At 33.1% G+C, this 12,462-nt stretch overlaps 1 protein-coding gene across 3 annotated transcripts in view; it reads right to left on the reverse strand.

The window, feature by feature from the left end:
* SLC35A1 (solute carrier family 35 member A1) overlaps positions 1-12,462 on the reverse strand; it is a 58,530-nt gene that overhangs the window by 39,860 nt on the left and 6,208 nt on the right. For all 3 annotated transcript variants that reach the window (XR_002782113.1, XM_023534808.1, XM_011367378.2), the window contains exons 3-4: positions 1,198-1,357; positions 864-1,016 (exon numbers count right to left, since the gene is read on the reverse strand). Coding sequence is in view for 2 of the 3 variants with exons in the window: in XM_023534808.1 (XP_023390576.1) it covers positions 864-1,016; positions 1,198-1,357 (313 nt within the window). In the remaining variant the exon portion in view is untranslated. The remainder of the gene's footprint in view (positions 1-863; positions 1,017-1,197; positions 1,358-12,462) is intronic.

Genomic DNA, 12,462 nt, shown 5'->3' on the forward strand with positions numbered 1-12,462 from the left:
AAACTCATTTTTTTTCTGGGAGAAAAAAAAATCTCCATCAGGCTAAAAAGTAACTACCTAGAAGAACTGACTTCCTATTTTCACAGGCTCTCCTTATATACCAGCTGCCTTATATTTCTGAGAAGTTTCACTTACTAAAAGTTAAAGAGTCTTCAATTGTAGAAGGAAACTAATAACTTTCAGAAAGTCATTCACTAGAGTTCACTTCCTACTGCTCTTTGGGAAAATAACTGATTAAAGCAAATAACATTTTAAAAAATCAGGTACATACCTTAACATTTAACTCCTAAACTAAAAGTTATAAGTAAAAGATACTTTTGCCCTATTTTAGTTATCGATTATCAGTAAAAACACTACTCCCCTGTAATCCCTATTACTGACAGTGGCAATATGTGCCAAAAGATAAAAAACTTTGTGAGCTGGGGGAGAAGGTGAAAATTAGATGGAGAATATCTCGCCCAGTGTTTCTGAGAAAATGTCTGAAAGAGGCCTAGAAGTTCTGAACATACACACTGTGTAGAAGCTGGCACGATTTTAGTCACAGGTTAGCTATTAACCATGTTGTTTTGTACAAGTTACTTCACTTCTTTGGACATCGATTTTGTCATCCATAAAACGAAGGGGATAGATGACATCAAGTTTAAGGTACCTTCCATCTCTAACAACTTATGCATCTTCCCCTCTAAAAAAGAAAGGAAGCTAATAAGTTATCCTTAATAATATAAGAAGGGGGAAGCCTACTTATAGGGCAAAGATTATTTTCAATCAAAGAAATATAATCGTACTACATTCATCAAAGTGACTGAAATGTATATAATATAGGAAGTTTCCTATTTTAGTATGGTAAAAATTTTGTTTCTTACCATGACTTTTGTAGCTTGTGCTGGTTTCCACTGTACAAGTGTGACTCCACCACATAGCATAAAAACTGAAATCCACTGTAATTTGCTGAGTGTCCGGTTTAACATTAAAACAGTACATAAAGCAGTACAGGGAATCTTCAATTGGTAGGTCACCTAGAAACAAAACAATGAATTAATGAACTCAGTTAACATTAGTCTCTGACACAAATATTTCTGATATTAATGGAATTATCAAAAATATCTAATAATGTGACAAAAGGTTAATAAAAATAATTTCACCATAAAAACACTTTTTAAGATTCTGTGCTTTTTCATTGTCATTTATTCCACTTACCTGGTACACTGCTGCATCCAGGTTGCTAAGAGCTAGGAAAGCCATGTTGTTCTGAACAGCATACACTAATGATGGCACACTTAACTTCATCAATTCTCTGGGACTCCCCAAGACATTTTCTCTTAAAGATGTCTTGAATCTACCCAGACTACCAGTTTCTCTTTGAAAACAAGGGAAGTAAGAAGAAATTGAGGAAGAAAATTAAAGACCATCCTTTTGATAAGATTCTTTCATACATAGGATAACTATATTAAGTCCATTGACATAATTTAGCTAACTTATTTTGTTTTTATAAATTTCAACTAATTTTAGATTAAAAGGAAAATAACAACAATATAAAAGGAAAACAATTACAAGTTCTATTGGAAAAATATCACAATAACTAATTTTATCATCTTCAACCTCTGGTCAAAGCTCCAGGAATTTCTGAATATATTAAATAATGAGACAACAGGTAACCAGAATTGCTGATGTTACCTATAAAAAAAAATTAAGCTGACATTTTAACTGCTATTACATCATTATATTTTTTTTCATTAATTAAGTTGTATATCTATTTAAAAAAATTTTTTTTAATTACAATAGATTTAAATTGCAAACAAAAGAAAAAGGTTCTGGTAGCTATGAAAGTTACTTGGGATAGGAATTGAGGGATCCAGGTCATTATCACTTAGAAATCCGTTCAGTGCTTATGTAGTAGACAATAAATCTTTAAGCATATTCTCATAAAACTCAAGTACTGTATAATTTTGCAGGAAATGTAAATATTAATACCAACAAAAGTAAACTATATCTGTAATGTATGTAAAGTTTACTACTTGCTGCATACTGATCATGCATGCTCTTAACTATTCTTATTTCTCCTCAGGAGGAACTAGCTAATCTGGCTCATATTTCCTCCATTGTAAATGAGCTCATTTATTTCCTGAAAATAAAAATTAAACAATGTTTTATAATAAGTACCAACACCAAAAAAAGTGATTTATCAAGAGTCGAGTCCTAATTGCAATTCACAATATCCCTTAGAGGACCATAATACTTTGTTGGGGAGGGAGATCTATTCCAACTCAGAGTTTATGATAGTCACAATGAGCCTCTGTATTTTTGGTTAACGTAGAATCAACAATCATTAATTGAATTTTTTCATACAAAAATGCTTACGCATGTTGAGGAGCAAAAGAGCCCATAATGCTGAATTGCCTACCTATGCCTATCCACTGTAGAACACTCTGGCCCCCAAGAAAATACTTAAGACAGACAGGAAATTTGGCCTAGGCCACAGAAACAAAAGATGTCCTTCTTAGTTACAGGTCTTCCTCTGTTGCCAAATTCAACCCACTCCACACAACAGTGGTAAATCTATATGCTGAAAAGTAATGCACATAGCCCAGTGAGAGACTGCAAACTCTACCCAGAAAAGGGAAAGGATACCAAAAAGATCACTTTACTTAGAAATTCTACATAGTAGAGTTTTCCAAGTACCTGAAGATAAGCCCTTTAAACATTTGACATTTTTTAAATTACTTTTAATGCAAATCTAAGAAGTCTATGTATTTTCTCAGCATCTTAAAGTATAAAAAAAATTTTGAAGAATGTTCTTCCTCAATTATAAAACTAAAAAAAAAACTTAAAGAGAAAAAGATTAAAATAATCAGAGGTCCAATTCAAAGAACCAGGTAATATATTAAAAAACATAACTGAACATTTTCCTTAATGTCATCATTCTGACTAGTAAGCATCATAAGATAGCAGAGATATAAATCTTAGATTTTGTGAAGTACAGGACTGCTTTTACTGTACTATTATTTTTAATGCCCTTCTAAAATGCTAACATATATTGATATATCTTCAGAGTGCTTCCCTAAGGAGCTACTGAGATATACCTGTTTATATCCATCTCCCACATAATATATTCTAATAAGAGAATAGAGTTTGTCTTTATCGCTAGCACTCTTTGCCCTATCGGAATATTGGGTACTTAAGGATCTAATTGCTACTCCTCATAACCACCATACCTGCACCAATAATCAAGGTTGCTGTAGTCCTTTTTCCCCCCGTCTTTTCTCCTTTCTTATCTCTTCCATACTTTTTTCCTGCTTTCACATAAAAAGAAGGGGCTATGAGACATCACCAGGCAATGAGTACTCCTTTCCTTCAGTGTAACAAACCAGTAGAATACAGTGTATTGGGATTAACCTTCAGGTCTTTGGCTGTTATAACTAGATATCTTTTTTTTTTTTTTTTGGATACTAAGGAAGGTTCCTTCACTAATGTGGATATTAGAGAAGCCAGGCTATAGCAGAATGCTACTAGAAAGCTCGAGTTTCACTGTAGTACCTTAGAATTTTAGCAATATTATAAAATTACAAATAAGTAGTTTGAAATACGAACGAAAAATAGCAGAGGATGCTAAAAGAATTTGCAAAAGAAAAAAGTCAAGAATAATAGAAAAATAAAAGAGATTTAGGAGGTATAAGAAAGAATATGTGGGAATCTTAGTGCACACATAGTTTTAAAGGAGATAAATGATTTCAGTATTAATCAGTTTAAATCCTGCTTAATTTAACATATGTATTAAGAATACAGCTCTGAAAGCTTGTATTTAACTTTATTCACTAAAGTTAACAAAAGTAACAGCAATGTCTTCCAGAAAACATTAGCAATCAGCTATCCTTTTCTTTTACTATTAAGTAGACAAAAATAAATGATCAAGTCTAAATATACTACAGCCTTAAATATACTATAAAAAGTAACACATAAAAACCAAAGGCCATTTTTTAGTTCCATTTTCCTGCCCTGATATTTTCTTGCAAATCAAATCCCAAGTACTTTTGAATGAATGCCTTTTGTTAAAAACAAATTAAATTTAATTCGATAAATGATACTGCTAAATAAGCAAGCATATATAATCAAAAAGCATATACTAATTTTATAGATATTTTATATAAGTAATTTATAGAAATTATTGTAGTATTTCCCATTAAATTTCCTATTTGAACCATTTGTTTGATTTTTATCACTGAAACAATCTATGTGCACCTTTTGTTACCTGAAGAAATTTTGAAGCTCCATGTTGATTGCAGAGATTCTGAGGCCACCTCCCTCCCTAAATTTCCTATCAAATGCCTGAAATCAATTCTTTCTGACTTGGTCAAAACTAGGCGTCATTCTTCCATCTCTTGATCTGACAAAAACTACTATGAGGCATACAATCCTTGGCACTATGCAAAATGGAACATGGCAAAAATTACTCATGAGCTTAAGAAATTTAAATCTTGTTTATAAATTTCTTACTGTCTACAAAGTTAAGTATAACTAACTCATATAAAAGACTTTGGGGGCTAGGTATAAAAACCAATAATGAGGTCATCTGAAGACAAAAATAACCGTCATATGAGTTACATGAATTTTACTTCCTCTCCATGGCTCTACACCCATTATAGCATGGATACAAAGAGACAGTCAAATTGTAAACCCAGCAGGAAAAATAGAATAGGGCTGGATAATATTAATATAAGTATTTGATAGCTATATTAATTATTCTAGAGATTACTATGAAATAGTAAAATAATTCTCTCCAGCCTTATATAAATAAGATTTAAAATACATTTGGTTTATTACTAAACACACCCAAAGTGTATGTATATTTACACATCCTGCTAGGTTTATTTAGTTTTTACAGACTGTGGTGGATGGCAAACAATAAAAAGTTGACTTTGTACTAAGATGATGTGAAAGTGTTCTTAATTCATTTTCTTCACATCACAAATGACAGATTTAAATTGTAACTATCAGACTTAATAGCTGTGACAGGTTTTAGTAAAGCATTCATGTAACCAGCAATTTTCCTGTGAATTGTACTAGTAATTAGTTTTATGGAAAACCAAAGTATTTTAAATGTTGTACTGTTCTACGTTTCAATCAGATTATAACTTGGAAATTGGTAATTTTTACTTCAAAGATTTAAAAAATCAACTTATTCACATTTAGAGCTTTTACAACACCAAACTACTAATCTGCCTTCTCCTCCAAAACAGGATTTAGTAATTTTCTTTTCAACTTAAAAGTGATCTGATGTAATCATACATATACACAACAGTGTATATACACAGTGCATGTAACTGAAATTCACCAATTAGACCATGTAAACCTTAAATCTTATTCATCAAAGTAAAGTAGCCATCCATTCTTTCCCACACTCCCTTTTTGTCCTGCAGTTCTAACTTCTAATTAAAAATCACTAGAGATTATAAGTAAAATCTGCAAGCATGAAAAAATTACAAACGAAAAAACCTTTTTTAGAAATTACTAAATTACACTGAAACAGAAAAAGAACCCAAGTATTCTAAAAGTCTTTTTAGTATATGCTCCAAATCTAAAGGCAAAAGGAACTACATACAAATACTGAACTTCAGTTAGGTTTGTTTTTTCGCAACTGTATACTAGAAATTCTAAATCTACTTATGTGTCCTAGGGTTAAGAAAGTAAGTAAATATCTTGAAGACAATGGGAGCCAGACTCATCGCCACTAAAGAAGGGAACAAACATGGAAAAGGAGGTTATAATCAACTCTTTGGCACTGGGTCAGAATTACAAGTATCAAAATATATGTATAACTCATAGTTATAAACATACAGAGATAGGTGTCTATATAAACACACACACACACACACACACACACACACACACACACATTTCCTAGCTCTGTTTGCTGAAAGGGCCTAGAAGCAATGATACTCCAGTAGCAATGAGCACTCTAACATCTAGATTCTGGTTTCTAAAGACCATTCTGAAAAAAGAAAAGGAACAAAGCTTCTTGGAAAAATGTATGATTTCAGGGTTGGGGCAGGGAAAGTACAAGATAAGCCTTAAACATCTTCCTATGCTAAAAGGAAACTGCTCAAAGATTGACGAAAATTCAAAAAAGAAACAGGAGGAAGCTTGAAGATCCCACTGCCTAAATCTAGGACAATTTGAGCATCGAAATAAATAAAGGTAATAATGGATTCTAGCCCATACAATAAAATAATCCAGGAATCTATGCTGGGGAGGGCAGAGAAGGAGTGGGCAGCGGCTTCTTAGAGAAGAATGCCAACTAATAATTGTACAGGAAATGATGGAATTACAAATTACCATTTGGTAACATCAGTGGACAATAAAACTATTAAGTGAAAATGTGAAAAGAAACAGGACATTTATCTAGTTTCAAGGTTATCTCTCCACAAGATACTTATGAATTACAAAGAGAAAACTGGTAATTTTATATGGGGAAACCTAGCAGGCCCTACCTTCAAGAAATCAATGTTAAATCACCAGTAATGAGGTAAATATGTCTCATGATATGCTACAATGAGGACACATCATTTCTGTGATATTCCTGACCAAAAAAAAAAAAAAACAACCCTAAAATTAATCATAAGAAAGTATTCAATGAACATAAATTGAGGGACATTCTACAAAATAAAGCTACAAATATGACAACTAGATGTAAACTGTGATTATTTTACTATTAAAGGACATTAGTGGGTAATTGGCAAAATTATCTAAGGTCTGTGAATTAGATAATGGTATTGTATCAACACTGATGTTTCGATGTTGATATTTTGTGATTATGTAAGAGAATATCTGTTTTTAGGAAATGGGCACTAAAGAATTTAGGGACAAAGAGGCATCTTGTATAAAACTCTCAAAACAGTTCAGAAAAAAGATACATTGTTATGGTCAGTTAAGATTTGGAAATAAAAATTTAAGAGAAAAAATAAAATTATTGAGATGTCTAACAGTGCTAAGCACTTATCTTTGTCCTATTCATTTCACTGTTCTGAAATACTCATAATTTGGAAATTAGAGAACAAGGAATTTATCTTCTAATCCTACCACTGCCAATTACTTTCTAGGTGTCTTTGACAAATTAAAACTTCCCTCAACCTAAGCTATCTCATCAGAGAAGACAAAATAATAACTACAGCTAAATATAGAGGTACAGGAATGAAATGACAATTAACTGTATTTACCTGTGTGTTTCCCTCCCCTATTTTTAAGGGGAGATAGGAAAGAATGTTTTCTTAACGCCATCACTGGCAGCCTGTCATTCTCAATAACAATCCTCAATGTCTAAAAGCAGTAAATTTAATTGCTGCAATCTTAAAAGAGGATGTTTGGCACTTTACAAAGCAGGTTTCAACAGTGGTTAACAGCTGGTATTCTAGAGTGTAAGTTACTTGCTTTCTAAAGAAAAAATGTTAGGTATCTGCTCATTAGGTTTGCAAAAATTCATTTTTCACAAAAGCCCCAAAAGGAAGCATTATTCTTTGGTTCTTATAAGACAACTTTTAATTTATTATAGATCGTAGCAATAATATATTTTATTTTCCTCATATCTATTGCCCAGTTTTCTTGGAGACCTCACCAGCATATTTCTTTACCTTCTGTTCTTTAAATACAACCTGAAAGATATGCTTTACTTTTTTCTGAAGAAATGTAAATGAAATCCATGATCTTTGTTGCTCCGATATATCAGGCACTCCTCATTGAAATAAGTCTGTGTTTCTTCTAATAAGTTAAATATCCTTAACACATCGAGAAAAATTTCAAGTGAATTGTGTTTATAATTTTTAAATTAGTTCTTTTTAAAATATTATAAATAAGTAGGGCGAAGAAAAGGTTTGGGATTAAAATTAAGCTATGATCTTCCAGTGTTCTCGCAAGCCAGCAATATACCCTTCAGCCTTACAAAGGTCTCACCATACTAATAATGTGAATGTTAGGATACTCATACCTCAGGTATGCAACCCTACTACTCTTACCCCAGAGAGGGAGGAAAAGGGAGAAAAACAACCAAAGAAAATGGGGGGTCTCAGCCATGTGACTTGCATTGCCATCTTGAGTTCTGTCTAAATAGAATTCCCTAAGTACAGAAATTCCCTACCACCTCAAACTGACATAGACAGGCCTTTCAAGTAAAACACAGGTCTGGAACCTTGCTGTTACATTCAGTAAGGTCAAATTCATTAGTCGGAGATTACATTTAGTCCATTTCCAGGCTCAAAGTTCTCACAAAAAGAGATGTGTAACTAGACTTCAGATCTCCAAAGGCTCCAGGAACTATCCCTGGAGTTACAATTGCCTCTGCTTAAATTCTTGGGACTTGAAGATTCTAATTTGCCTAATTTGAGCACTTAAGTTATGCTTACCCTCTGGTCTGCCTCAGACCAGACAGACACCTTATTTAAGCAAGCTGACTTCCATTTATCTAAACACACTGCACCTATTATGTTGTTCTTTAGTTCTGTGGTTTCCTGTTAAATTGTCCAGAAAACAGTAATACTTAAGGTACATGGAGCCAAAAGACATTGCAAATGAGAACACGTTTACAAGAACACTCTCTTAACAATCTCTTCTAATTCCCTGAGATTAAATACTTTCATGTGATAAGGACTCCTGTATTTATTTCTCTAGCCCAAACTTCCCTTCTGTGTTCCAGAGCCATTAATTCATTTGCCTATTCTCCATGCCTACTAAAGTATTAAAAACTTTACATTATACTTACCCCAGATTAAATTGCTGATATCACCTTCCCTCAATCTGCTTTTATTCCTATCAAAAAAAAAAAAGAAACTTCTCTACTTTTCCATACTAAGAAACGTGGATACAATTCTTGACACCTCCTTTCCCCTCACTTACTATAGCTATTATCCCTACTATAACTAATATCCCTATTATTCATGGATTCTGTATGAGTGAATCTGCCTATCTACTAAAATGTACTTGTAACCCCAAAATCAGTACTTGCAGAACTTTCACAATCATAAGCAGACATACACAGGGCTGCAAAAATTTGAGTTGCCTGATGTTCACATTCCCAGCTGGAGTCAAAAAAGGCAACAACACTCTCTTCTCGTTTCAGCTCTCATAGTGTACACAAGCTCAGTCTTTAGTGCCACATTTTTCGCATTTTTGTACGTTTTTTTTTTTTTTGCGGGGGGGCGGTGATTTTGCTATTTAAAAATTCCCCCCAAGAGTAATGCTAAAGTGCTGGCTAGTGTTCTTTCATGCAAGAAGATGGTGATGTGCCTTATGGAGAAAATACATGTTAGATAAGCTTTGTTTAGGCATGAGTTACAGTGCTGTTAGTGATGAGTTTAATGCTAAGGAACAATAATGTATATTAAATCAGGTGTCTTTTAACAGAAACACACATAAAACAAGGTTATATTGATCAGCTGATGAAATGTGACCAGAGGCTCACTGGAACCTAACCATGTATTTCCCTCAGGAATAGTTTAGTATTCACTAATTCAGTGTCCATGGTGATGTTAGAGAACATAACTACTGCAAATAATAAGAATCGACTATGTATCCAAATCCACATCCTACAGATTCTACTTCCAGAACATAAATCCATTAACTTCTCTTCATCGCCTGTGCTGTCATTGTAGGCCATTATCTCTGGCCTCTACTAAGCTTCCTTACTCCCAACTCTTGCAACCCTTCTGATCCTATTCTCTTCAAGGGTCAAAGTGACTCTTAAAGCAAAATAGGCCGCCATGTTAGTCTTCGATTTAAACCATTCAATGATTTCTTAATGCACTTACAATAAAATCCAAAATCCTTCCCAGGCCCATAGGATCACTCTTGCAATCCTGCTGCCCTCTCCTTCACCTTAGCACCATGGCACTCTCATAACACTCCAGACACACTAATTAGTGGTTATTTAAAAGTGAAGGACTTTTCTGCCTCGGGAACTTCAAACACACTGTTTTCTTTGTCTTCTCTCTGATCTTTTCTTGCCTGACCGCTACTCAATCTTCAGGTCTAGGTTTAAATGTAATTCCTTCAGAGAGAAAGCTTTGCAAATCCAAATGGAGATCCTCTATTATATTTACAGCATCCTCTACTTATCTTTAACACCGCCAATTTATCATTTATTTGCTTAATATCTGGTTCTCCACTAGAGCATAAGTTCCATGAGGACAAAACTGTGCCTTTTTAGTTTAAAACTATATTTCTTACATCTGGAACATTCTTGATAACTGAGTCTTGATAAATGAATGAATAAATGAATGAACCTGACTATCCCATTAATCTTTTTAATAATATACTGAAACAGATATAACCTGACTATATGCTTAAAATGTTTGGAGGAAGGAAAATAGATTATTTGGATGTGGCAGTGAGATGTTTCCCTGTAAGTGAACATTAATTATAAGCAAGACACTAAGAATTTCAAGTCATTTCCTGAGTCTCAGCCTCCCGCATCTCCACATAGTATAAAATGTCATGTATTTACTTTAATCATTAGCCAAGACTAAATATGTTACTGGGCAAAGAGTGTTACTCTAGAGACCATACTAAATAAACAGCCAAACTGGCTGGTCTACAATGAAGTTAAGCTTTGCATAGTTCAGATAAAACTAAGTTCTGCAATAATAATTGTATCAATTCTATAAAGTTATTTATCATAGGGTAGAGTGAGGGGAAGGGAAGAAGCTTTTACTTCCTCTAATAGTTTTTTCCATTTAAATAGTAATTCCATTTTTTTCCTTTTTTTGTCATTCACCAAAAATTTCAAATTAGAATTTAGTAATATATTATCTAAGTTTTACATTAACTTTATTTTCCTGGGAATATGGGGGAAATGCATTATTTTAATTATAATTCTTTCACATTCTTCTTATTATAATTCTTTTACATTCTCCCACAATATCCTGAAATTGTCATCCCTTCTCTCAGATGATAAAACTATTGCTTCTGCTATGAAAACAAAGGAAAAATGTCTAATCTCATGTTTACAGCTTTAAAGAAAGAATCAGTTTAACATTATATGGTAAAGAATTTTCAAATATAAATTTAAAATTATGAAATCAATTTTTGTTTCCTTTGTATATAACAAATCAACTCATAAAATTTTCAAGTAACAAATATTTTCTGATATTTAGAAGTTTCTTCATCAAAGCAAAAAAAGCACTGACATCTAACCTGTTTTTTGATGAACTATGTAATATCCTATTTGCCTTTATCCACATACTTTTTTTAAACTTCCAATTTTAATATGTGTACAAAGAAATGTCAGCATGGTCTACAGCCATGCCACCCTGAACAAGCCTGATCCTGTCTGATCTTGGAAGCTATGCCAGGGTAGGGCCTGGTTAGTACTTAGAGGGAGACTACCTAGGAAGACCAGGTTCTGTAGGCATAAAAAATAAAAAATAAGGGATTGTAAGCTGACAAGGTCCTTGCAATCTGTGAGGTCAACCAAGAGTTGCCTCACCAAAAAAAAAAAAAAAAAGGAAAAAGAAAAAGAAATAACAGCATGGAGGATATCTGGAAAATCTTTCACTTCGCTGCTTCACACCATAAAATAGAAAAGATACAAGTAAAGTTCTAGCCTCTATCATTTGCTGCAACTCCTAACTGTTCAATTCACTCTTATTGGCCCAATCATAGTCTGGCCATGTATTTATTCATCTTTTTCCTATTTCAAACTGCTTCAGGTAAATTATCATAAGCCGACTGTCCTCTCAAGATCTAGAACCAACTTTCAACATTTTCACTGGGTATCTTTCCCAAACTGATAGTTGTGCTTTAGTTTCATTAAATCAATTGTCACCACATATTGCTGAATAAGCTGAAGCAATCACAATGTTCTTCCATTTCATTTTGTAGCTATCAATCTGTAACCTCATAAGTTAAAATAATTCTCCTTTATCTTTCACACTTTTATCATTCCAAGAAATTAACTTGTTCATGTATGCCCTCTTAAAAGTAAACTCTTTGTTCCAAGAAATAAAATATTTTGTTAAGAATTGCAGGTATTCAGTTTCTACCAATGTACTTTAAATAAGCACATGATAATCTGCCAACATATTTCTCCATAAAAATTAGGTTCACTTTAAAATCCAGTAGTTTCAAATGCATTTCACTTCTTCCATGTTTTAATTTTTGCCAGTGTTTTTTCCACTTAGAAACTCCTTGTATTTTAAATGCTTCAAATGATTCTCCTTCCTGGCAAATTCTTGTTAGCCATATAATATGAAATGCCAACCACCAAAACTCTGTATGTTATTAATTCTTTACTTTTTCTTCACTGTTCCTGGTCTTTGTGTACTTTGGAGGTAAATGTTTGCAAAAGAGGCTCTGTTATGAGCCTCTACATCATGCTGGTGACAGACACAGCAACCAATTATTGATGATGATGTTGATGATGTTGGTGCAATGATTGCTTTCCCACACTGCTATTATAACACTATTATTTGATTTGTCTGG

Source organism: Pteropus vampyrus, unplaced genomic scaffold, assembly GCF_000151845.1.
Source record: "Pteropus vampyrus isolate Shadow unplaced genomic scaffold, Pvam_2.0 Scaffold133, whole genome shotgun sequence".
NCBI lineage: Eukaryota > Metazoa > Chordata > Mammalia > Chiroptera > Pteropodidae > Pteropus > Pteropus vampyrus.